This window comes from Micropterus salmoides, unplaced genomic scaffold (genome assembly GCF_014851395.1).
Source record: "Micropterus salmoides isolate LMB-PRFRI ecotype aquatic unplaced genomic scaffold, ASM1485139v1 Ms_hic_scaffold_13, whole genome shotgun sequence".
Lineage (NCBI taxonomy): Eukaryota > Metazoa > Chordata > Actinopteri > Centrarchiformes > Centrarchidae > Micropterus > Micropterus salmoides.
Window position 1 is genome coordinate 16356937 of NW_024040374.1, and position 27322 is coordinate 16384258.

The window sequence follows — 27322 nt, forward strand, 5'->3', positions numbered from 1 at the left end:
CTCTGTTGCTATAAATTGTAATCTTAATGTTATAAACTGTTAAATAAACATAAACTTGCTGTTGTTCAGTCTAGAAATGTGATTAACTATAACTTTGAAAGGTTACAATGACGCATTACATACAGCATATAGCAACTGTAAGTCGCTTTGAATAAAAACTTCAGCTAAATGACTAATTATTATATTTATTATGTTTTATACATATCCACTGGGATATAATTCTAGTTAATGCAACAGATAGACTGATCCTGCCTTTGACAAACTATAAACTACACTATACTACACTATAAACTTTTGTGATCATAACATTTTCACAAAATGGCTGGGTTACATCTGACCCCTAACACACATGGACATGCAGTTGATTGGGAGGGTAGGGTTGGGAGGGTAAGGGTCTGTTTTTTACTAAACACAGCACACTGTCTCCTTGGTTGGTACATACACATGGGGTGCTCTGATGTGTCTTTCTCAACTAGGATATATATAGCTCAGTGCTATCTGTTACACAGGGAGGCCAGATAACGCTTCCTATTCTGCCTCAGCCATGATACATGCCCTGACTTGGACCTGACGCTCCACCTAATGTTGTGACGAACAGCAAAACATACCACCCAGATTTTCTGAGCCCCAATTTGTCCATATTTGCCCCATTATCTATAGACGCCTTACAACTCTTGTGCTTGAACACGTTTTTTTTTTTTAGGAAAAAAAATGCCCTTACTGTTTTCCCCTTCTTTGGTCCACTTTCTTGCCTTTACAACTGTCTGTAAAGTAGACACCGATTTAGTTATCCAGACATAGATGACGGGACTAAAGCCACCACCATCAGCAACATTTTCCTCTGTCAACGTCAGCCTGCATACTTGGCGTGAGTAAAATTATAACTTGTGTTTTTCTGTAGCTTCTTAGAATAGAAGGGCTGGGTTGCAGAAAGGCTGCGTCGCAAACTGGTTGTTTTAAGTCACGATGCCATCCTTCATCACAGTCTTCAAATAAACACAGTCTAAACTTCAATGACCCCGACCCCGTTCATAAGTAGGGAGATGAGACAGAGCTGCTCAGTGCTAATGATGAATGCGCCTGTGATTCTGAAAAGATGTAACACTCTCAGCTATGAAGGGGTAATTGAGGCGGTTCCTAAATTAAACAGTCGCAACTACTTTATGAATAACTGACCCAGATCTCTTAATACAAACAGCAGTTAGGTTTAAGTCATGCCAGGAGGACTGTAATAAACCACAGCAAAGAATAGCTTATAGATATAGTTGCATTTCAAACCTCAGGCTGTCATGTGTCACAGGAGCTTTACAAGTTTATGGTACATGTGAAGCTTATATTTTAAATACCTGTGTTTCAAACTGTTGATTGATATATCTTTTTGTAGAACCATACTTATATTTTTTACTGCTAACTGCTAAAATACAATCAGAACTATTCTAAAAAGTATTTGTAACAGCCTTTAGACCATAGGACACTAAAACTATGCTAATGCAGTTAATTTGAGATTATCGGTGCATTAGCCAGATAATACCATTACAATGTAAGGGACAGATGACAGCATGTGTGCTATTAAGATTTTATTTTACTTATTTAAATCAACTATTAAATAAAAAATGAAGTGTGCAAAGAAAACGCTGTTTATTGACTAGTCTGGGAGGAACCTCCGTTTTATCAGTGTCACATCAAAGGTCTGTATTTTATACTTAACAATATTTACATTTACATTTAGCTGATGCTTTTATCCAAAGCGACTTACAATTGCTATACATGTCAGAGGTCACACACCTCTGGAGCAACTAGGGGTTAAGTGTCTTGCAGTGTGGAATTGATCCTGGGTCTCTTACACCAAAGGTATGTGTCTTATCCATTGCGGCATCACCACAATATGTCTGATATATATTATCAAACTGAAATATGTGTCCGAGCTCATGGCCTGATTTTGTTGTTGATATATAAACCCACTCTCTCATCCTCCCAATATGTTGTTGTGTTTACAGAGGAACAGTGCAGGCTCAGAGAATCCAAGCGACGTCTTTCGTTTCCTGGTGGAGGAGCGAGTTCAGTGCTGCCAGACTCGTCGAGTTCGTTACACTGAGCGGGTGGACTATTGCATCCAGCTGCCAGCCCCCATTGAGGCGGCTACGAATCGAGGTAAAGGAGCTCCCGTCTCTCTCTCTCTCACTCACTCACTCACTCACTCACTCACTCACTCACACAAAACATGTTCAGCTGCAGTAGGAAGCCACAGCTGCTTCTGTTCGGTACAGCTGGCATGATGCTGGGCTCAGGTGGCTCCAGCCGCTGGGAGAAACAGCAGGTCCTTCTCTGAAAGGGCACAGAAGGTCCTGACTGAGAGCTGTGTAGTTCAGAAAGAAAAAGTGACTGCATACACATTCTTGGCTTGACATAAGATATTATATGACAAATGCTATGTGTTATTGAAAGGATATGTAGCGGTAGCTAATGTTATTGTAATGTTGTCCTTTTAATTGTGACAATGTTTGTATAATTAGAATAAACAAATGTGACCTTAGTGAGCAGCCCTCCTGAATGGTACATTAACACTTCAAATTATTTATTGATTTCTCTCAAAATACTGAATACTGTGGGGTGTTTTAGATCAATTATGCACCGCTCAAAGTGTTCTTTCTTGTCATTCTACCAGAGGAGCTGCTGGTGTACGAGGCCAAGCGGAAGGACGCTGAGGAGAACATGCGGGCTCCCCCTGAGCCGGTAAGAGCGCGGATCCCCTTTACCGCGTGCCTGCAGGCCTTCACAGAGCCTGAGAACGTCCCCGACTTCTGGAGCTCAGCGCTGCAGGCCAAGTCAGCCGGAGTCAAGTAAGCAAAGGGGCCGCCTGTTCCTGAGCCTGTAATGACTACTCTGTACAATGAGTGTTTTTTTTTTTTTTTTTACCACATATCTTTAAATTAAAATCAGTTGTATTCATAAATTTATCTTAATTGTCTGTGAAGGTTCTCAGTCATCCAGGTCAAGGGCAACTGGACTTGGTTGAAGATACTAAAATGTTATTTTCCTCTGCAGAACTTCTCGTTTCTCCACCTTCCCAGAGTATCTGATTTTGCAGATCAAGAAATTCACATTTGGGGTTGACTGGGTGCCGAAGAAACTAGGTAACTGTCTGTCTCCCTTCGCTGATTAATGGGATTTAAATGGGTCTTCTACTGGCCTCCACCAATGTTGTTTCTTAATTATAAGTATTTGTAGTACTGTATATGCTCAGCAGAGGGCAGCATCAGTCTGAAATTCTCATGGCATGTACAGTAGCAGGTGAAACTGCTGCTTAAGTACATTTTTGGCTTCTCCTGTAATTCTTGCAGCTTTCAATTCGCCAAAATTCACCCAGATTGTCTTAAATTGGCTTTGCAAGGTTAACTGTAATTGTTTAAACTGATATTTATAAATCGTGATCTTCAGTATAATATTTGGAGTTTTATGTGGCCCACCATCAGTCGTGTTTTGTGGCATCACTTACACAAACAGCAAATATAACAATGATTTGATAAAAAAAAAAGACTGCCGCTCCTCTATGGGCTAAGATCATTGTCGCCTTAAGATGCTTTTGGAAACACACTTCGGGGGAAAGCACAGGCTCAGCTCACCATCCATGTCAATGCATTCCTCCGATATGATATATTATTTGTCTCCTCTATGTACAGACTTGGCCATAGATGTTCCAGACTTTCTGGATCTGAGCCGGCTGCGGGCTACAGGACTGCAGGCGGGTGAAGAGGAGCTGCCTGACCTCATGCCTCCCATCGTGCTACCTGAGGACACTAGAGGTATGGAACATGTGTATTTTACACAAAGAGTGGATTAAAGTGGGAATGGGTCGTGTGTGTGTGTGTGTGTGTGTGTGTGTGTGTGTGTATGTCGGTTAGTATAACACACCTTTTGTTGTACTTTTTAGCAAGGCATCTCTGGGATTACAACTAGGATAACGTAAAAGACATTTTCTTTTTTTTTTCTTTTAACCTGACATTTTGTGTTTTATTAATTTCTACTACATATTTGCAAATAATCATTGGTGGCAACGTTTGGTTCTACTTCAGAGATATTCTCCAGTTTTCAGATCAGACAGTGCTCCATTGTTCTCATCCAGAATTCACTGAGAAGGATCCCCTGGTCATTAGACTGACATGACTCATGACATCACATGACTTACTGCAGTATTTGCATGTGTGAATGCAAATACTCGACTCTTAACTACTGGGGGCGTTTTTGGCCCTTCATGTTAAATTTCACAGTCCTCTTATTAATTTTAAAGGGTATTGTTTTCCCTGAGCACTTGTTTTTTTCCACTCTAATCATATACTGTACATAAAGTGTACAGAATATTAGAAAGACCTCTTAATATATAATACAGTATATATCGGATTGCACCCTTTTCAGGAGGTGTAGGGTATTTTTGTGACTGAGACAAATGATCCGTGAAATTGACTTTAATATGATGTTCTGCTCAAAGCCACCCAAGTTCTCTCTTAAGGGCATATTGAATCCCATAGGAAAGGCATGCTCAATCAATTACTAAAAGTTGTTGAGTACACAGTGTGGCTAAGTCTTACAGTTCTAATGATTTAATGAGATCCCCTTGTAATGGACTTCCCTTTGCTCTGAGAATAACCTACTGTAGGCTCCTGAGCGTAAGCAGTATTGTTGTTACTTTTTTCAATACTTGGTTGCATTAGACTGCTTGCTTAGTGATATTTCCAGTATAACGTACAGTGTACTTGAGCCTCTTTATCGGCCTCTCTTCCTAAAGGCCAAAACTACAACATCCCTCCTTTTTGTTCAGCTTTTTTTGTCTCTGTCTCCTCTGTGATTTGTAATTCCTATTCTTTTAGTCCTCCTTTTGTCGTTTGCAAAGTTCAGCTACATCAACTTATCAGTGTACTCCTTAATATTTTAGCAGGCGTGAAGCACAAAGTGTTCTGTACTGTCTCAAGCTCACAAAAAGGGGTCCAAGGAGCAAAGACACAGTAACATCTGCAAGCAGCCTTTACTGTGATTCACACATTGGCAGACACAGGAGGGTTTTTTTTCTGAGAGCTTTACAGAATTTTTTAGCTGGCTCTTTCTCAGGACAGGAAAGTCGGAGGACGAAACTAAAGTCTGAACATGTTTGTCTGAGTGAACTTTAATATTTCAGGACTGCATGTTTTGTGCTGTACCTGCTATCTCAGACTTCCAAACACATGGAATTGGCTTCTTGGAAGATTGCAGTATACGTAAAAGTCACATTAAAGCATCCTTTCTTTGAGCTGAAACTACCTTACTTATGCAGCACTGCATATCTGACAGCAATAAGCTACGCAGCTACACAGTAAAATGAATGCATGAAAATATGTGTAAATGTTTTTTGGATGTAGTAAGTTTGAGGCAGTAGAGTCGTTTGAATTGTTTCGCACCTGCCCCATGTTGACTTCTGTCTGAGCTTCTCTCTCTACATACAGGGATTTAAAACAAGTACCAGTGTGTAAGTCATGTGGTTTAAACCGTGAAATGAAAAGAGGTCAGAGGAAATGATGTGCTGTTTTCAATACATTTTCTGATTTATTTATTTCTCATTTATATGATGAGTTTTGTCGATTAACCACCGGCCCATTATCCCCCGGCTGGCATCAGCAGCGATTAATCATTGCTCACCCTTCTGTTTCCAAAAGGCTTCAGTGCTTCTCATTGATTACACAGCATCGCAAAAACGTGTTTTCCTGTATGCTGCTTGAATCACATTATTTCTTATTGGCCTGTGTATCATCCATTCACTCAACGATTCCAGGCCATTAAGATAATGGAAGATAGAAAAAATGTATCATGCCTTTTTGTGATTCCATTTTTCTAAAGCACAAAGCAAACCATTAAAACTGCTCAAACCATATAGATATTGATTTGGTTTTTTTGCTAATCATTTCGTCTCCTTCGAAATTAAAATGGGAAAAGTCTTTTTTTGTGGAAAAAGGTGTGCAAGGATCTGTTTTATAATTTTGTTGATGCAATGAAAATATGAGAGAGCGGGAGGAAGCGCATGAGTGAGCAAGACAAAGAAACTTAACAAACTGCAAATTACTTTATTGAGTCATTACAAGTACTTAAAACATAAGAAATTGCCTTGTGTAAAACTCTCCGGTAAAGTACTGGTGACAAAAAAAAGTCCATGTAGAGTAAATGAGGACTTGGGAATGAAACAGCAGTGTACATGTTTTTGTTCAGATTATTCTTACCCAGCATCTTCAAATAATTTATGGATCTGTCTCCTTAATGAGTATTGGTGGCAGACATTGCTAAGATTTCACTGTCCAAAGTAACACAATTGGAAAGGCATCACAAAAATCAAGCTTGTTTAAAGGGAGCGGGACTCTCTCAAGTTGTGATTGCAGTGCTTGGGAACAGTGGGGGTCGATCAATCTCCTCACCGCAGGTGGTGACAAGGCCCCCGCCAAACATGTTTTTTGCCCAGCTTGCAGCTAACTGGAATCAGCCCTGTCTGTAAAGGGACACCCATATGAGACTTTATACCGCACAATAAAGTGAGCCTATATCATTTTTGACGTGAAGTTACAATTACAGGACTATGGTAAATGTTCGAAAATAGTGTTATCAACAGCATAAGTAGAAAAGAGGCAAAGTCAGCAAACCAATTCAGCATTTACATTGAATTGAAGAATGATGTTATGAATTCAATTTTTCATTTGTAAGAAGAATTTATTTCTTCTTTCAAAGGTTACATAGTCTCACTCTGAGGTTGGTCAAAATCTAGTTTTCAGACCTTCATTATTTCAGGTGATCTTGTGTATATTCCTAAATTATTTGTGACTAATCAAACCACCACACAGCAAACCTGGGTAAAATGTAATATTCTAGTAGGAATGCTGAACAAAATGCATAGAGATGGGTGAGAAAGGGACCCAGCACTTAACATTTGCTCTGGGGCCCTTAGCGGGAAAATCCTGCCATGGTGTTACCAACCCAAAATTTGGATAATTCTCTCTAGTTTGATTTGCTGTAATATCTTATATATCTGTTATCTGTAATATTTAACTGTTTAACATTCTTACAAGTGAAAGTACAAACAGTGATCTCATTGTGTGCTGTCACCTAAAATAAGTTTCTTCTCCTCTTTCAGATAACTCCATGGGCTCCATAGACTGTGAGTATTTCATTTCTCCTTTCAGTTACTACTACGGTACTATGTAAATGAATATGTAACATTTATATAAGTCATATCCGGGGAAAATGTATTTTGGTCACCAAGCAATAGTGATGAATGCTATGGGGCTATACTTGAGCAGGTGCTGCAGCTGCTCTCTACCTCCAGACAAACTTTACTTTTCCATATGGCTCTTCTTGTTTTAGCCAGACTCATTTCTCTCCTTGATAAATCATCCCTCGATAAAGAAGCATCCCCTGGGGTGATTCTTTTCTGGTCTCTTTGTTTAATGAGACCCGAAGAGAGAGCCACAGCAAATCTGTTTGGTTGTTTAAACCGGAAGGTTACTGGTTGTGTTGAATCAGCAACTGCTATGTTTTAGTTATTGATGTTTTAGTTTATTGTGTCCCCAGCTCCAGAAATAGACGAGGTGGCAGTTATGCAGCTGGCAGAGATGGGCTTTCCGCTGGAGGCCTGTAGGAAGGCGGTCTACTACACAGGCAACATGGGCCCTGAGATGGCCTTCAACTGGATCATAGCCCACATGGAGGAGCCTGGTAAGGAAACTTCACTGCCTTCATTGGAAAAAAAGTAGTGAGAGATCCAGAAACACAAATTCTTATACTTTTTCATTAAGGCCTTTTATCAGCTTTAAGTAAATTAATGAAAACACTACACAGATGATGAAGATGTAGGCATTACAGTACAACAGAAAGAAAAGTGTGTACACTTTTTCATAGTTTACCGTAAATTAAAATGTGATGTGTTTGCAGGTAGTGTTAAAGAAGGTCACTTCAGTGTTTGTTTCAATGGACAGAGTTTACAGTAGAGCCAAGTGTTGCTGAAAGGTTCAGAAAGGTCTGCTGCTTCACAAAGCAACACAAGCAGTCATATGATGTTCAGCTCACATGTGAAGCTAGTGATTTATAATTTTTTTTTTTTACTGAAAAAAAACTGCAGCAAGTATACAAAGCCAAGGCACGTTTATTTGTATGGGACCTTTTTTTTTTTTTTTTTTTTTTTTTTTTTAAATGCAAAGGTAATTCAAAGTGCGAGAAGTATTCCATCTCCACTTCCTCCATTACAATCAGTTGTTTTTGCAAGTGTCAGACTTTGCATCCCTTTGTGTACTGCAGGTGTTTATTTCTGTATGTCTGTGTGTGATCAGAATGTCATCAGAAACTTTGTAAGCCGACTTTCTCTTATAAAGCCTCTCAGTAGTGGAGATGTTCCCCTGAGGCGTCGACTCTTGTCACTGTTATTTCCCTGGTTGGCTCTAATGGGCCTCTACAGTGGAGGGAAATTAGAGCAGCCCTCTGCCTGTTAGGTTTTAAATGGTCTTAATGCATCTGCAAAATGGGCTGCATTCAGGCTCAAAAGCGTCTGACCCTGACTGCTGTACAAGTGTTACTACTTCTTATACCTCCCCCACATTTCTTTGGTTTCTTTACCTTCACATTAGCATTACTTCAACTTGTTTTTTGTTTTTTTTAAACTTAACTTTTCACTTCATCATTTTTAGAACATAACTCTCTTTTTGGCTGAGGTGAACTTGTTACATTTACAAAGGTAAACTTAAAGCATGGTATTCAGTAATAAGCCTCACTGAACAGGACCAGAGTTCATATAAACTTTAATAAAGGCTGTGATGAGATTGAAAGACAGATTGAAGCTGTCAAAGTTTATGTTCGAAATTAAATAATAACAACCAGTTTAACAATAATTTAGCTTAACATGCAAATATACACTGTTCAGTTATCTTACTACTTGGCTTCTCCCTGTCGCATAAAAACTGTGTTATGGGCAATCTAAAGGACACGAGACAAGGAGGGCGTGATAGAGACGATAGTGGGAGATAAGTGCATTTTCATTTATGGCAAGTAATGAAGGCTCTGTTTATGGCCAACAGCAGATAATTACAGTGAAAGTGTCCTTGTTCCCAGGTTGAGGGTCTCTTCACTTTCATTAGAAATTGTTGAAAGTGCTCAAAGCATTGCAGTTGACTTGGAAACAAAGCCTGTATTCTCAGTTGAGGATGCTTCCTGAATTGATGTAAATTCATGCTACGTTCCTCCTGTGGGGATTCTTCCGAACAGCAGTAATATCATGGATCTGTGTTTCACCTTTCAAGATGTTTTGTTTCTTAAAAAAATACTCACTAGATCATCCATAGTCAGAGATGTTGATGACATGAACTTCCCAGAAAATTCTAAAATGAGTTTTACTTACAGAAAAACACTTGATTGCTGTAGAGACATGTACTAAGAAGTATTTCATGTAAGCAGTTGCCTGTGTCTCTACTGTGTTCGAATTTTAATATATATGGCTTTGTGTGTACATATAGGGTTAAAAATAAATAGAGAGCTACAGCATCTCATTATTCTCTCCCTTTTTTATCAGACTTTGCAGAACCTCTCACTCTGCCTTCGATGATGGATCCTGGTCCCTCCACCAGTGACAGCCCCATGGGTGCCACACTTCTAGGCAACTCACCCCCTGAGGAGAGCATCGCCATCCTCACTTCCATGGGCTTCCCCCGCGCTCACAGCATCCAGGCACTCAAAGCCACGGTCAGTCTTCTGCCTACTCTGTTCATGTTTGCACTTAACTTTGTTTTCTCCGTTAGCTGGCTCCAAGACTTATTACAAGGCATATATTTTCTTCTAATAATTTGTTTCTGCCAGCAGATTATTCATATATTTAATCCTCAACATTTATTCTAACATTATAAAGAGTTATCTGTTTATTGTTTATCAACCTAAGTTCCTTCATTTGCTGCTGCAAACACCGTGGGTCTAATACATCTCCTGCTCCTGAGACTGAAATCCTCTGCTGCACACAAAGTGATATATTGTGTTTGGGACAAAAGTAATTTGTTTTGAATGATGAGAAAAGGAAGGGTAGCTAGTGTGTGCCAGTACCGAACTGACAAAGGAAAGAGCACCACTTCCAGAAAGTCAGAATTCTGTGGGTGGCGCTTATTCTGAGTGTGTTGACTTGTTGTGAGTTGCCCCCTGATTCTCACGTTTTGTGTTTCATATTTACCCTCAGCAAAAATATCCTAGCCCACTGTTATTAAGACACAGAAATAGACACCAGGCTTCCTTGTTTATCATCCTCAATGTCACCAAACTCCCTGCCATCCATGATGTTGCTGAAGTGAAAAAGAAATTAACACATTTTCCTCATGAGGGGGGATGGAGGTGTGAAGCAGAAAGGGGTCTCACGGCCGGTTTATTATCGGCCCAAAATTAGGAGGAGGAACTTTTTTCAACCTCAGTGACCTGACTGGGATAGACACAAGAAGCAAGCAGTTTCACTTGCCAACCAAGACAGACATTCTCAAGGAATCGCACCTCTATTTTGGATTATATATTTATTTAGCACAGCTAATATTTCCTTGTTACTACTAGTATTTTTGAAAAGACAGTGCTGCTTGAGTCATTAGAATATTATGCACCAGTTTCCTTGCAGCAGAGGAGAGGGAGATATCCTCCTACAGTGCAAATGTAAAGGTTTTCTGAACTGACTTATTGTTCATACTGTTGTATGAATCCAACAATAAAGACATTTTCTGTCAACACTGGTATATTAAAGGCATTTTGGTTTGGACTTTCAGTGAGATTAAGTGGTAACCTTGAGCCGTTGTTTCAGAACAATAACCTGGAGCGAGCACTCGACTGGATCTTCACCCATCCGGAGGAGGAGGAGAGTGACGCCCTTTCAGACATGGCTGACACAGAGCCCAACGACAACGCTTTTTCCAACGCCAACTCGCACAGTGACTCCACGCTGTCCCCAGACAGAGATACCTCGGGGCCGCGAGTCAAAGATGGACCAGGACGTGAGTAACTGAGTACAATTAAGAGTAAGCTTAGAAAGGGGATGTTTTCTGCCTCCAGATGTTTTAGTTTCACCTAGATGTTATGAACTCTCACAGGCCAGTTTACCCTCTTCTCCAATTCATGTCTGCGCTGATACAGAGTGTCCTCTGGTGCTCCTGGGCACTGACCTGCTCTGCCAGACCAAATTTATGCACAGTGGCATTAAAAACATGATTCAGGAGCTTTTTAACTCTTAACGCAAAACACAAAAAAATATGTACAATGTAATAATGCATCTACATCCTTGCATACCAGTGGTGTTTAAACAACAACCATGCAAAATTGTGGGTGAAAATCATAAAATCCCATTAGCAGACGTTCTGGTTTTTCATTATTTGTAATTTATTTGCGCAGAAGCATATTCTGAACTGTCCTTGCCACAAAATTATCCTGTTTGTGTAGTGTTCATAATGGTAAACAGTGTGCTCTTGCAGCTGGAACAAAACAAATGTCAATAAAAAAACAATAAAGTTGTTGTTAAATCTGTAAATTAATGTTGAACGATTTAGAAATATAGCTGTATGTTTCATCTTTTTGATTAGTTTTATTCAGTCATTTTATCTTACTGGCTAGACCTTTGCGGAGGCTTTAAAAGAGTCTTAATAGCTACAGCTCATCTGTACGCTGATGAATGCCTGTTGTTGACATGATTGAAACAGATGTGTAACAGATGGTATAAGCCTACTACTAAATGTAGTTGTTAAATCCGTTCTATATGTGACTTGATGTGTCAGGGTGGGTTTATCGGGAATTGAGCCAAATGCAGATGAAGCAGGCACATCGGTGCGGTACAATGATTTATTGTTCATAAATGAGCTTACTTGCCATACAGGCAGATACAGGTCCATGAAACGTAAACTACAAATCAAAAGCAGCGAGGCTTCCATTCACAAGCCAACTTTGCTGATGTCAAACGGGCAACCAACAGGTAACAGGCAGGCAGACCAGATATAGGTCAGGTAATGGGAATGCAAAATCTAGGAACATGGCAAAAAGGATGAACTGACAGTGAACAAGGGAAGTGAGCTGGTATAAATGGTGAGTGAATGATTAGGGAATTATACTGCATTCCAGGCAACTCAGAACTCTGAAATTCCCGACCTCCAACAACCTAAAAGCTACATCCGTCAAGCTTTGTAAATAAGTAGGAGTGCTGCCCACGTAAGAGTAGCCTTCCTCAGACCCACTGACTGTGTGTTCAGCACTATATGGAGGGTGTCAAGGAATAACCTGTTTGATAGGGGACAAGTCACAGTACATGATGTAATATAACAATATATTAATTGTGAATTGTCTCCTATTAAATAGTATTTTAATATTCTTCTGTTGAAATACATTTATTGTGAATTGTCCCCATACATAATATGCCTATATTGGAATATTTCTAAATTCACATTTGCATATTACATCAAATTATTGGTATTGATTCAGTTTGTAATATTTTCTTATTGAATTGTTGAAATGGTATTAATCTGCCGCATGAATACACACTCTTTCTGATGACAAGATGTGCTTAAATTGTAAAACACAGAATTCAGTTATATAAAATGGGAAAACATGGAATCGGGGAAAAAATCTGGCAGAAATTAAAACAGATTGCATAGGCCCCTGTATTCCTAAAAAAAACAAAAACGGACTTATGACATAAAGCTGTTTTTCACATACAAAGGCAATCCGCTTCTTGCCTCAAAAGTTAAATAAATTTGAACTTTAATCGTGCAGTGTTGCCCTTGGTATTTTCACCTGTCGGTGAGTACACTTATATTCCCTGGTCTTGTTGCCCATTATGTAAATAAAGTATAACTGTAGCAATACTTGCTATATTTTATAGCATAACTGTAGCAAGTATGTAAATATAGCATAACTCTTTATTAGTGCACTGCGTCTATGACGACACTATTAATCTGGGCCACTCTCTTAATAAACATCAGTTTGTCACAGTCAGCCTTGTTTTTCGTTAACTTTTGGTGTCATGCACCATCATGCACCATCATGCACCTGGAACGCTTTGAGGTTGGATGTCAGAAATTTCAACTTGGACATTTCCGAATTTCGAGCAGTTTGTAACACAGCATTAGCTGCAGGTGAGGAGCAGGCGGAGTGGCCACATAACTGCAGGGCTGATGAGGGAAGTGAGAACAGGTGTGTAGTCAGTGATGGGGGAAAAGAGGGAAAGTCTGAGGGCATCTAGTGGAGAGCCAGAGAAAGGGACAGAGTGCAATGCTGAGGGCCAGGGATGAAACATTGTGGTTGAAGAGAGGGACTGAGGAGCAAACTGTAACAGGATGTTCCCTTTTTCAGGTTATGAGCTCTTTGCTTTCATCAGCCACATGGGAGCATCCACAATGTCTGGACATTATGTTTGTCACATCAAAAAGGAGGGAAGGTGAGTTGCACACAGTTTTCATTCATGCAGTTGATTGTGGTACAAAACTGACTGAGCATATTATGACAATGAGGGACTTCCTGTTAATCACACAAATAGAATGTGTTTTTACTTTTATATCAGTCATCTCAGGAAAAAAAGAAATTATTTGTTGTATTCATTATTTTTGCCACCAGAAGTCTGAAAATAAATTATTCAAGCTCGTTGGGACAGTGCATTTTTTCTTTTTTCTTTCTTTTTTTTTTTTTTTAGACTGAATGGGGAAAAAAATAAATTGACCCATTTTGTCTGTCCTCATAACAGTCCACTTTGAAAGAAGTGACATTTTGAAAGCATTTCATACTGAAATAAAACAACAAATTCTCTCTTCCTGTAGGTGGGTGATCTACAACGACCACAAAGTGTGTTTGTCAGAAAGGCCTCCAAAAGACTTAGGCTACATCTACTTTTACCATCGACTGTCTAGCAGTTAAACTAAAGTTACTGCCCCCCCTCCCCCTCCACCGTGCAACCTTTTAAAGAACCGCAGTCGTTCACCCCGAAGACTGGCAGACAACTTTATTAACAGCCACAGTGGAAACGATGGAAGTAACCTCTCAGACCAGCTGCTCGCCTCACCTGGATGGATTCAGGAGCAACCAGGAACTCTGGTCAGAAAGGGAAAGCAATGTGCTTTTTGTGCATTTGTGTTACGTTATGCTTTAAATGTTCAGTGTTTATGTTAAAGAAAAGACAATTTCTTGACAGTGTCAAAGTACAGAGGGATGTGTGCAATTTCTACTTCTGGAGTGCTCTGTTCACAAAATAATGTCACATATCAAATCTGATTGTTCCTTCTCTATGCCTTCAGCTACTGTGCCAGTATTTTCAAAGTGGTACATTTTGTAAATGTGTATTAAAATGGGAGTGCTTCACTGCCAAGGAAATGCTGTGAACCTGCAACAACAAACATGAAATTACCTTGCTGCTGGTGGCTTTGCATTTTACACTGAAATACAAAATAATGTTTTTCATCCACAGGAAATTGAAAGTTTATCAAGAATTAAACTGTTTTTGGTTGGACGCAGAGACATTAACAACAACCTTTGACTGAATACAAGTTTCAGACTGAAGGATAGCACCAATGCAGCCATGAATAGATGTTAACATAGTTAAAAATATGGTTATACTGGCTAAATAATGGCTCAAACCTGCCCCAGTTTTACCTGGAGATGACGTGCAAGTTTGTCCCTCTTAATGAGAAACTTTCCAAGGTACACTGGCTGAGATATCAAGAGAGAAGTATTTTTTCCTTCCCTGAAAGTACTTTTTGACTAAAAAAAGTTTCTATTAAGCACCTGAAGGAATTAAAGTGGACCAGCTATAAGCAATTGAATGTGATATATTAAATTTCAGTTTAATTACTGCTGAGCTGGTAAATCTTTGAAGTGGCCAGTCTACAAAGAGTTGACAGTTTGATGATTGATGCATAATATAAGCGAAACTGTGGTAACTTTAAGATGGCTGTCGAATCATCAGTATACATCTGGGTTGAATAGAAGTCCTCAATCCTGCCGTGAACCTCTTTCATCAAGTGTTTGCTCAAACTGCAAAATATCTGCATTAAGGCAAAACTTTAACTCTCAGCTGCAGCCGGTCCAGTTTGGTTCTCACTTTGACAGATTTAGACTATGACCCAAAAGTTAAAATGAATGTTTTCCTTGACCTGTCGCCACTTTTTACAGGTCACTTAATTCAGTTATGCACCTGAACTGTTTTCACATCTAAAGCAATACATGCACCTCAACCAAATCTCCTCTTACCTAATGTATGATAAAAGCTGACCTTTTATCTCCTCTCAAATGTGCGTTCTTGTACTGACAGACATGTTGCAGTGCTGAATGTATAACTTCATGGTGCTCACTGCAACCAACTCCTCCTGGTCAGCTTTAAGACTCAGAAACCACAGTGAACGTAGAACTGGCCGTTTGCTGTTTAGTCACTATAACCTCATGCTGGATTATCCACCGACTCTGTACTCTAATCATTCATCTACTCGATATGTTCATAATGTGCCAGACAGATTCAACCTAAATATTATGTGCTTGTTTGTCAGATATTTGTGAATTTACAGCCTCTGACTGTCAACAACATCTCAGTATTTGGGTTGATGTTCTTAAACATGTAAGCTATGTGGAACTGGACCTGAATCTGGTTTCATAAAGTCAGTGTAATATTACAAAGTGTTTTGAAGAAAAAAACTGTTGCAGTTTGGTGACTGCATTTGGTGAATCTGCACTCAGTGGTGCACCCTTCGGGTGCATATTTTAAAGGGGAGCTTTGCTGAAAATAGACATTCTGAGTGTTAAAGTATTCTGCTTAAGTGGATGCCTTAACAGAGTGAGAGGAGAGGACAATCCTTTGTCAAAAATTGACATTTCTTAAGAGGGTTGAAAGAACTGCATATCTATTGTAGTGAAAGAATAAGACTGTCCTTTTAGGTAATGCTGAAGTTAAAGGAGTCTTTCCTTGAGGGCTAATGTCTTTACAGACAAAAACATCTTTATGGAAGCTTTCAGATAAATATCCATTTTACAGAATAATTCCACATTTCAGCGGCGCTCCTCTTTAACAACACTGTCTCTCCCCTCCCATCTTCATTAGTTACTACTTGATAAAATGCTGCAGCATTCATTGTCTATGCAGCGGAGAATTCTAAAAGCTCTTTCTATGCAAGTCTTGTGTTTCTGCCGTTCTTCCTATGAAAGGTACATTTTTCAGAAAGCAAATGTATCCTGTTAAAACCCTGGTGTAAAATCAGTGTTTCTGCTCTTCATCAGTGCTTAATGTTTGGTCAAACATGTCTTTAGATATTCTGTGCAATTAATTTAATTTCTCTGCACCCTTTGTCGCCCCCGCCCCCCCTTAACGTTATCGTCTTTTTTTTTTGTTTCAGTTTTCCCTCCAGCCTGGTCTCTTCCATTCTTTTCCTCTACGTTATTAAAACGTCAAGGTTCAGTTTGTCACAAAAAAGCTTTTTAGCTGTCAGCATGTGCACTAGACGTTGACATTTAGTCATTTGGATTGTACAATTGTACTTTTGTGAGTTTTATTCTTTTTCATTTAACTAAATGTCAAAAAAGGTTCTTCACCTGTTTTTACTCTGTTGCCTTTTTGCAAATAAGTTTGTGCCAATTTGGTAGTTTTCATTACATAGTTTTCCTGAAGGGATTATTTTAAGTTGACTTTTGTAATGTATGCTTTTATCCAAATATGGCTTAGGTGTATGTGAATAGAGTAAAACCGTATACTCACTGGCACTGTTTACTTATAAGGTTTGGATAATTTAATAAACTACACCTTTTGTTGAGACTTGGCTTCTTTAAGAATGAACAAAACCTTCACTTCAAGTGTGACTTTTTCTTTTAGGAAAATAAAGACACAAGAGCATAGAATATATAGCAACCATTTATTTTAAAAGATTACTTTGATATTGTACGTTTCAAAGGTGCTAATGCTTTCCTTGTGATTATACAGGGAGAGTAATATGCATTATAGTAGGAGTTTCAATAAATGAATTAATGTATATAAAGTATATAACTTCTAAGTTCATTCATCAAAATATCATTTTATTCATACATGTCTGATGCATCAATAAATAAACCAGAACAAACTTTGTACACATGTGGAATTCAAGGAGTGAAGACAATGCATAGATGTACTGATAACCTTTTTGAACCCCAACCAATGATGCTGTAAATAACATTTTTTAAATGCTTTTGTAGTATGTGAGAACTTGATTTTTAATGCCAGAAGAATTATTACCACGTTCACAAAGTAATAAATGCTTTATATTTATATGTGTGTTCAAAATTTAAGGCATAAATACAGGGTATCTGTACGTCTGGAAAATTCTTAAAAAAGAAAATTAACTTGGTTTCCTCAGGAAAGAAAAGGCCTTAGACGGTATTTAAAGGTCTTGAATGTTTCATCTTGCCTACTGTAGCTATAATACCTATAAACTAAGTGGGATTGTTGCGACAGATGAAGAAGAGGTGTGATAACACCTGTAGACACTGATTACTGCTAGCTACTGTAACAGGGAAGCTCATTGTCTCAGAATGGGCAAGTGTCATTTTTAACAAAAACAAAGTAATTAATGTAAATAAATTAATAGTTTTTCAAAATTATTGTTATATACTGCAGTGAAGTACTGCAAAAATGTGATATAATTATTCTAGGCCATATTGGTTTTCCATCATACTTCCGTACTTGAAATGATCATGAAACAGGTATTAAATTACATTTGTTACATATGTAATGTTTAATTTAACTAGCTGAACCCTGCTGAAACTTTGAAATATGATAATATGAAGTAAATCATACTATGAATAAATACAAACCAAATACATTAACATAACCATGAACGACTGAAATTTCATTCTGTGTTCATTTCATTCAAATTTTATTTCATTGTTTCTTTTTTGCAACTTTCTGCAATCTTTAGTTTATTGCACTTTCACTAATATGTTTTTCATAACATTTCACCATAAAGGCTTTATCAATCCAGGCAAACAGGTCAGAGACAGTTAATGTAATTGGCTGAAGCTTTGGTCAGACAGCCAATCACATAACTGGCTAAAATGACCTGCAATACACTCTGTTACCCATAATATTAAGATGAGTCTTTACACCTTGGGTCTCCATATATAAATCATTTTGATTAAAGCTGTGTAAAATTGGTAATGAATGTATTATCATTGATTTAAATGTTTTTTACCTGATCTTGATTTTTCTCATTACATATGTAACCAGAACTAATGAAGCTATGATGCTTTACAGTATATAACATTATAACATTAAATAACTATTAATAGTTCACAGTATATTTATGAATGTGTGCATAACAATTTAAGCATGATCAAGTTTCAACACTAAAAAGCTTTTGGTAACAACACATAACTTTACAGGCTGGGGTTATTGAAAGTGTTAACAGTACATTTATCATTTGCAGAAGTCATAATTACAACATTTCTACAGAATATAACCTATTAGCCAGTTGTAGCAATGGGCCAGTATTCAAGCTCAAGGGTCTCATTTCTCTGCTTGAGCCTTGCACACTCGCTAGTTCTATGAAAAGAAAAAGCATCTTGTGTAGAATATACTGAATATATACATCACTTTTTGTCAAGGTTACAGCTTTTAAAAGTGCATTGTAGAAATATTGCAAGTAAACTTCATGATATATTTCATTTTTATAAGTTAGTGGGAGAGAAAGAGAGCTTCCTTGTATTTCATGCATACAAATAAAAATAGCATTCAAAAAAATAAAATGTAGAGGATCTAGCATGCGATCAACCTCGATCTGTTCCTCAGGAGCATGCGTTAAGCTAGTTCAGTTCACCTGAGAAGGTACAGTAGTAGGTAGGTTCTACACAAAGAAAACTGTCACCAGGCATCCTATCTCAGTGTACTGCAGTACGATGTACGCAGTAGTTTAGATTTAATGTCTCTTTAAAAAAATATGTTTTTTTATTACTACAGTATCTTGAAATGCAAAAAGCAAAGGCCTAGAACATCATGAGAAAGCTAGTGTTGATTTGGAAATCACAATTTCACAGACATGATTTGAGTTTCTACAGTTCAGAAAAGACAGGTGGGAGGACATGGACGGATTATGTGTTCATATTTTAAAATGGAGGGATACTGGCCTGAAGAATAATGTCTTTCAATAATCTCTCAGGGAACTTTGACTAATAGGTGGGTTTATGGGTTTTGGAAAAAAAAGTGGATGAAAGCTTATCTTGGACATGCTGAGACTGATCTGATACAAATAAAATATCCATGGGAGACAGTGCTCAACATGCTGGCCAAGTGTGCTAGCTGGCAGCGTTAGCACATACACTGTAAGTGACTGAGGTGGATGTTAACAGAAACAAACACTTGGCTGATACAGCTGTGCAGTTGTAACATAGATGCAATCGCGACTAAGAGTCTGCAGCTATGTGAGGTTAAGCTTAGTGATGCTCACAACGACAATGCTAACATGCTGATGTTTAGCAGGTATAATGTACAGTATGTCATTGTCACCATCTTACTTTTGGGAATGCTAGCATGCTAACATTTGCTAATCAACACAAAGCAGTCTAGCTGAGGCTGATGACAAAGTAATTAATTAGAAATGTATTCAGTTAGAAACCCAAGTATTGGACACATTTTGATTTAAAAGACCTGATTGCGGCACAAGATAAAAAGTCAGGGGATCACCAAAGTTATTACAATTCATCCTGAGTGGGGCAAGAATGTCTCTACCACATTTAATTGCAGTTTTACTAAAAAAGAGACAAGGTCAACATCATGGTGGCGCTAGAGCAAAAGTCTTAAGATCACCAAAGTAAGTAGGGTTCATTCTGGGGAATACGAACATCTGTACCAAATTTGATAGCAATTCATCCAACATTTGCTGAGATATTCCAGTCTGAAGGTCTGAACCAAAATGGTGGACTGACAGACCAACATTTTGATCTACAAAGCCATGCTACCAGCAGAGCTGAAAATAATTTATTTACTAATTTAATGATTAGAATTTTTTTGTTTTTATCGTAACAAAGTCTCTCATAGTGAATACATTTTCACATCCACCTCTGCTTTGGCCTCATTGCCTTTGCCATTATGGAGTCCACTGTCAGCACCCCTCCGATGCAGATTGTTAGTAGCAGGCACATATGTGCTCTGTCTCACTGGGTTCCTCTGCCTCCTTGATCTATTATACATCATGGTTGGCCACAGAGACTCTCTGCCAACATTTTTTTAATGTATCTGACTGCAGTAGCTACTCATCTGTTTCAGCCTGAAGTATCATCTTACTCAATATATTGAAAGTACCACGAATGGTTAACATATTAATGTCTTTGCTTCGACAACAGTTTAACTAGTTATGTGCTTAAAAATGAGAGTTCTGATAGCAAAGCTGACAGTGAATTTGGGGGGTGCAACTGAGGTCAAAGACACATCACTATACAACAGGGTTATAAAACATTGAAGGCTACATTTTAGGTGGATGGTGTCTGTATTTTTCAGAATCATTGACATGTCATGTTTCTCTCTTGAACAGGAACACTTGTTTTTGTTTTCCCCCAGTTTCCTAAAGAAGCACTTCTTATACATACCATGATGTCAAAGCTGTGCAGTTGGGAAGATGAATGGCTCTCGTACTAGTCTCTGCGTTCCCCTGATAGCATTCTTTCAAAGTACAGAATCACCACTTCCTTTTTTCGTCCATTGAGGCAGACAGGGACAAACTGATTGGCAACATAAAACATGACCTTTTGCATAGGATCTAAGAATAAAAAGTGTACTTTCGACAGCACACCCAGAATGTGGACACACCTGCTAAACATCAAGGTGCTGAGTGATACAGTACAGCAGATTATCTATCATTTACTCTGTTGCACGATGAGGAACGTGATGTTCACTTCACAGAGTGACTTTCAAACTAGCAACAGTGATGCAAGTGAAGCTGTTTTAAGAAAAAGCTTGGCTTCTGACGGGTGCAGAATAATTATGTGGAATATCTGGCCCCTTACAATCATGTGTTTTGTGGATGCACAATAATTAAATGTTGATATGAGTGTGCAGGTGGTAAAGCAAATAGCTTCTCAAATATGTGCGGCGTTCTGCCTAAGCTTACATAAATATATAAATCATGCATGATTGGGTGAGGCAAACTGAACTAATTAAATGTATGAGCTTCGCTGACTGTGGAGTCGCAGCAAAGACACAAATGGCTGCGTTTGGAAATACCCCAAGCTCTCTTAGGTCTTGGCTTGCAGCTACACATCTTTTACCTGTAATATTATACTGTACTGAAATTTATACAGTCAGGAACACGTTACTAAAGCCAGCCCACAAGGTAAAGATTAAAGAGATATTTTTAGACCTGTAAAAGCTTTTTTCACATGAGAAACTTGAAGTTTCTACACTAATGAAAGTTTTACAGATCCGCGTTGCCCAGCTTTTCTGTGTATTTCTCCAGCTAGTCAGCATAAAGGGAACAAAGAGAAGCTAGGAGCCAATACCAAAAAAAAAATAAACCCAACAAAACGGCTCAGAAAGCTTTCAAGTTCAGAAGACAGCAGTTATTTAAAGGAATCAAAACCAGTCTGGAAATGGCTTAGTGTTGTTGAGTTGCCATAAAAATAGTATAAATAAATGTTTTTGTTCGCATGCATTTGAGTAAGGCTTTACAACTTGGCTTGCGCATTCCACTTGGGTTGAGGAAGTTATCTGTTTGTCTGAAGTGCAAAGGGAAAACTTTTAAAAGTATGTTAATTTTAAACAAGAATCCATTTATGAAAATGCTTATGCATGCAGTATCATTCTCCAGTGAAAGATGATGAAAACAAGCCAGGAACAGAATTTGTAGTTCCAGGTCATATGGTGCAGTCTTTATGATTTGCTCGCTAAATCCATCCTTCAGGAGTGTGAGACGAGTTTGTGTCTTTGAAAGTAATTGGATAATGAAACCTTTTTTTTTCCTCAAGACCTCATCTTTTCTCTGCAAACAGCATGTGAGGGTTCCTCTGTGAGAATCTCAAACTGTCTGTCTGCCCGTCTCTCTGTCCTGGCTCAGCTCTGTTCCACTGGATGAGTCAGTTTTTAATTGATGTGTTCTCTAAGGCATTGTTCATACAATCTTTGCCCGTCCTTGTGCTCTTCAGGGAAATCACAAATTGCAGTGCAAATCCATCACAAAGCAGTCACTTCAAGCACTTGGAAGAACCTGTCCTCACTCCAACGTACTTGGGCGAAAAATATAACAACTCTGGCAACTGTAGTTCATTTTGACGTGCATAAAAACTACACTATTGTCTCTAACATCAGATCCAATCCATTCTGATGTGTGCACTTTGGGCTTTTGGCTGTTGGGTAGAAATCGAGTAAGAGTAAGTGAAAGGGGAGACGCTATTGTCACTACCTTCCATTCCTCAAATGTCTAGGTTGAAGGCCCGCATGAGAAGATCCAGGTCACCAATATTTGCAGCCTGGAAGAGTTCGGGCTGGTCCATCATAGATAAAGCTATCCTCAGAGCAGCCCAGATGTTTCCAGACATCACCTGGTGGGACTGCTGGCGACTCCGGCTTTTCCTCTGAAGGCTTAATGCAGTCAGGAAGTTCCTGGCCGCCTCTCTGGGGAAGCAACAGTAACAGGAATCAGTTTGGTTTTAGGGCATGCCGTGTGGGTTGACCCAACTCAGGCCCTGTGCACCCATAGTACACCCAAACTGGTGATTTCACTTGTTTGGAATGATTAGACATCCTCTCACACCAGCATTTCAAATAGGATGAACTTCAACTAAATGATATCGCTGCTATCATTGCATTTCCTGTCATGTTATTGGTTGAGGTGGTGGGCATCATGAATGCTATGGTCTTTTTTGCCAACTCACATAGTTTTGTGTCTAATATTCTAAAGCTCAACAGGCTTTTGTCACACACAAAATTAGCATTTTAGTCACACTTTCTTTTATAATCAGTCAAGCCTTTGAGAAATAGCACTCAAAAACAATTGCCGTGAAACTCAAAATAATGGTTTAACTGATTCAGTAATTTTTCAGGCAAAAATGCCAAAAATTCTCTGGTTGCAACCTCTTCAGTGTGTGGATTTGATGCTTGTCTTTGGTTAGTTTAGTTAGTTTGGTTAGTTAGTTTTGGTATGTTTAGCTTGCTTTTAATGTGCTGATCCTTAATAACTATCACACCCAATCTATGCTCTGCTGGGTTTGATCTAAGCTTGTGGTGAGTAGTGAGATCAAAACATATTGATCCCTAATATCAACTGTAAATAGTCTCACCTCCTCATGGGTGCTACCCAAAGTAATTATACTCCACTGCATCAAACAAGTATAGGAACTTTGTCCCACTCTTTTATAGCCAGAGGTCACTCACCTGTGTGAACCTAGGTTAATACAGCTGATGCCTAGGTTGTAGCGGGATCTGATAAACCCTGGCTGCAGCTCTAGTGCTCGTGTGTAAGCCTCCACTGCCTCCTCACTTCGGTCCCCGTTCGCTAGCGTGGCCCCCAGGCGGTTCCACAACAAGTAGTCCTGGATGGAGTGGTGGAGTTAGAGGAGTAAAGCAATGTCAGAGGGTGAGGATGAAAGATTTGTATTTAGTAAACTTTGCTATATGTGGTGTCAGATGCTGTCAGCCTTTATAATGTGGCTTGCATAATATACTGGATGTATTTAATTAGTAAACACAGTTCATTTTAGCCTGAATTAAAAAACTCATCAGCAACATCTACTCAGCTATCTTTAAGTCTTAAATGCTAGTTGCCCCCTTTTGAAAGACCTGACCAAGTGGCTGACATTGTCTTTAACTGAGAAGTACAAGTGAAATAGAGCTGAATAATCTGGGCTGCTACACAACACTCAGCTTTGTATCTGCAATGACAGCATGACAAAGCAGTGTTAGAGCTATAATTTGCTGGGGGGGGGTTCAACGAACAAATAACAAGGAAGTGTTTGGAGGATTACACAGCTCCCTGCTATGAAGTAACCTAACAAGGGTAATTTAAGGAGAGCTGAGTTACATTACACAGGGTGTCCTTGCCGTTGTTTCCCACCTGCAGGCACATACAGAGGTCATGGTCTGCTACAGTATAGGGGTCCTTCATCTTTGGCTAAGCCTAGTAATAATTATCTCCCTTTGCGTTCAGAGCTATTTTTCCAGCAGGGGAGCAGATATTACCAAGTCAAATATAGGAGGTTGGACTTAACAGTGAGTAATATTCTTGCCGGCCTGGGACAGTGCTCGGAGGACAGAAACTGATTTGCTTGAAGGAGATGGAGGAAAAGTTTGTGGTTGTTAATTTGTGTGTGCGTGTTTATTTAGTTTGTTGTGTATATGTGTGCATTCCAGTGTATGAAATATGTGCCAAAGTCTGTTATTTTTCTGCGTAAATGTGCGTGTGTGTGAACTAGATCTTGTTTTACTCTTGTGCTGGATCATGAGCGAGCGTATGTGTGCCAGTCAAAAGTTCATGAGGCCAGATTTGGCAGCTCCTTGCTTCACATATTGCGGTGACAGTTTGATGAGCTTCATTGCATCTGTTTGCATGAGCTCTCCCCTTGATAATTGCGGCTCCATCTCTCTTAGCATGTGTGCAAGCTTGAGGGCTTTGCATCTGCTGTATGGGTTTGCATGGGAACATGTGGTGTGTGACAGATCATGATTTTCAAGTGTGTGTGTTTCTGCATGTGTGCATGTATTTTTATTAGATCCTTTAGGCACTGAGTGTGTTTTTTAGAGGCCAAATCAGTTTAGTGTCCAACAGACCAAACGTGGGAGGAATCCAATATTATCCATCCATCCATCGTCAACCCCTTATCCTGCATACAGGGTCACGGGGCCAATATTATGCATATTATTATTGCAAATAAATGGCACCAGCCATAACATTTAAATTTTAGCTTGCATGCTGACCCTCCAAGATTATATATTTAAGTGATTGTAATGAATCCTGTAATAAATGAAAACATACTGTATATTCTAATGTTGTTTTTTTGTTGTTCATTTACCAAAAAAGCTCATATTCAGTACAGTATTATGACTCGTTTCAACACTTTGAATTGAATTTTGCAGTAAATTTGTCATAGTTCCTGTTGTATTACCATCATTACGGCAATAATTCACAATAAACAAATGGAAATTTTATTTATTTATATGTATGTATGTATATATATATATATATATATATATATTTGTTTTTTCATTGTTTCATTTTAAATGAATAAAATTAAATGTTTTGAGTGAAGTATGTTAGTCCTTAGAGTAACAAGATATACAGTGTATACAGTGATTTGGACATCAATAGGCTGCATTCAGACTGCAGGCCAAAGTGACCCAATTACTCATTATGTGACTCAGATCTGAATAGTGTGAACAGCCCAAGTCACATGGAATTCAGATTGTAATTCGTGCAACTCTGACGTCACTCTAGAGCGATGGTCGTCGCAATTCTCCATCAGGAAGTATGAGCTAACCTCCATGTTTACTTTCCGTATGATAATGTGCTGCGGGTGACGTCGTCTCATTCTTCTGAGCATGTAGTTCACTTTCAGGCCATGGCCAGTTCACACTGGTCTGATATGGGCCACATTTAAAAAAAAATGTGAACAGCCAATCAAAAGCCTTTGAAATGTTGCACGACTTCCTGTAATGCAGTAACCTATCAACAGCCACCAGCTACAATGTGCAAACAAACCAGCATCCTTAGATTCCCATCAGGCAAAAATGAGCAGCAACAATTTTGTAAAATGTACAGCTGTGAATATCAGAACGAGCCTCTGATCATACATTAAAAGTGTTGCATGAAAGGTGCATCACTGGCATAATGGAGTGCCAGCTGGAGTCAACCAGCTGTCAGACATGTTGTCTCTGCAAGGAAACCAGTGCATCCCATGTGTTCACTAACCACAGCTTACAGTCAGGCTGGTTTTGAAATCTTGGAAACCCAGTACATACTGAATCTATATCAAAATATAGAGGTTTCAAAATTCTATAAAGTTAAAACATTTATATGGCCGGATATGACGAGGTTTAATTACAAAAGTGCTGTGTGTTTTGTGGTGAACTGTACCTTTAAGAATGTGGTGATCTACAACATGTGTGCCAATCTCATAAAATGGACCAATAAGGTTATTTGTGCCTGCAGAGCATCTCTGCTTCTGACAAGAGTTTGTATGACTACAGCTCCGCTCTGTCTAATCTGCATGTTTCCATGTGTGTGTATGTGGAATTCCTACTTCGGGCCGCACTGACAGGGCCGTATTGAAGGCCTCCACTGCTTTGTTGAACTCTCCGCTGATGTTGTAGAGCACCCCGAGGCCCGTCTGCAAATCTGGGTCGATGCCGTCAGTGTTATGCTGAACTGCTTCCAGGAAGAGCTCCTTTACCTCGGGTTGCAGGGAGCTATGAACACACACACGCAAAGCTAAGGATTAGTGTTGCTTAAGGCTGCTGAGTGAGCGCTCTTAAGATTGCAGAGCTATGATGTGCATTGTACTGCATGTCAACTTTGTGTAAGAAAAGTGTAAGAGTGTAAGAAAAAGAGAGAGGAAGATTGACACGAGGGTAAAAGAGAGATAAAGTGAGTAAAGAAGGAAACAGAGAAATTAAAACAAGGAAAAATGCAGACTTGAGTAACAGATGGGCCTGTATTCATTTTTATTTTTGTTCACTGGTTGTGACAGAAAAAAGTAGATTAGCAAATACTTTAGTATTTGGACGTCTTGTCGTTTTTTTTACTAATAGCCAATGAAATATTGTTGTGACTTTGTTATTCACATTATTGTACATTATTGTTACATTGTTATGTTTGGTGTTCTGGCCAAGCAGTGGTTCTCAAAATTATTTTTGGGGACATTTTATGCCTGTTAGTGGATAGCCAATGACAGGAAATGGGGGGAAAGGGAGACGGGGAACGACATGCAGCACGGGTCCATAACCAAACGTGAGCTGGGGACTTTCCGGTCTGGTTAAATCAGCCAAATTTAAAGTAACATTATATAATTGTATTCCATGTTTCTCATGGGTTATAGACAAATAATACGCTTTTGCCATGCCATAGCTAGGTAGCTAGAACTTTATTGATCCCCAGGGCACCAAAGGTAGAGCCATGTCGCACTCCGTGACTAGAGAGAAAGCTCTTTTAAAGTCTCTGTGTGTTCAGCTCTTGGTACTTTCGTATTTTGCCTGAATCTCTGTGGCTTGGAGTTTAGCTTCACTCGTGTGTTCCTGTTTGTTCCTATCTGCCTTATTTGACTGTTTGCTGATACTTTCAGATTTATTGGAGCTGTTTTAAGTTATTACTAATGCAAACTGAGCTTTTCCTTCTGTTGC

The 27322-nt window shown here is 38.9% G+C and overlaps 2 protein-coding genes across 6 annotated transcripts in view; one reads left to right on the plus strand and one right to left on the minus strand.

The window, feature by feature from the left end:
* Positions 1–16789, plus strand: part of usp13 (ubiquitin specific peptidase 13) — a 33389-nt gene extending 16600 nt beyond the window's left edge. For all 3 annotated transcript variants that reach the window (XM_038715809.1, XM_038715811.1, XM_038715812.1), the window contains exons 12-21: positions 1998–2151; positions 2666–2840; positions 3046–3134; positions 3681–3803; positions 7145–7168; positions 7582–7725; positions 9569–9738; positions 10823–11012; positions 13354–13438; positions 13815–16789. In XM_038715809.1, the coding sequence (XP_038571737.1) occupies positions 1998–2151; positions 2666–2840; positions 3046–3134; positions 3681–3803; positions 7145–7168; positions 7582–7725; positions 9569–9738; positions 10823–11012; positions 13354–13438; positions 13815–13911 (1251 nt within the window). In that variant the 3' untranslated portion in view covers positions 13912–16789. The remainder of the gene's footprint in view (positions 1–1997; positions 2152–2665; positions 2841–3045; positions 3135–3680; positions 3804–7144; positions 7169–7581; positions 7726–9568; positions 9739–10822; positions 11013–13353; positions 13439–13814) is intronic.
* An 83-nt stretch (positions 16790–16872) lies between these two features.
* Positions 16873–27322, minus strand: part of pex5la (peroxisomal biogenesis factor 5-like a) — a 112182-nt gene continuing 101732 nt past the window's right edge. For all 3 annotated transcript variants that reach the window (XM_038715815.1, XM_038715814.1, XM_038715813.1), the window contains 3 exons: positions 26227–26392; positions 23366–23523; positions 16873–22606 (listed from right to left, as the gene is read on the minus strand). In XM_038715815.1, coding sequence (XP_038571743.1) covers positions 22405–22606; positions 23366–23523; positions 26227–26392 — 526 coding nt within the window. In that variant the 3' untranslated portion in view covers positions 16873–22404. The remainder of the gene's footprint in view (positions 22607–23365; positions 23524–26226; positions 26393–27322) is intronic.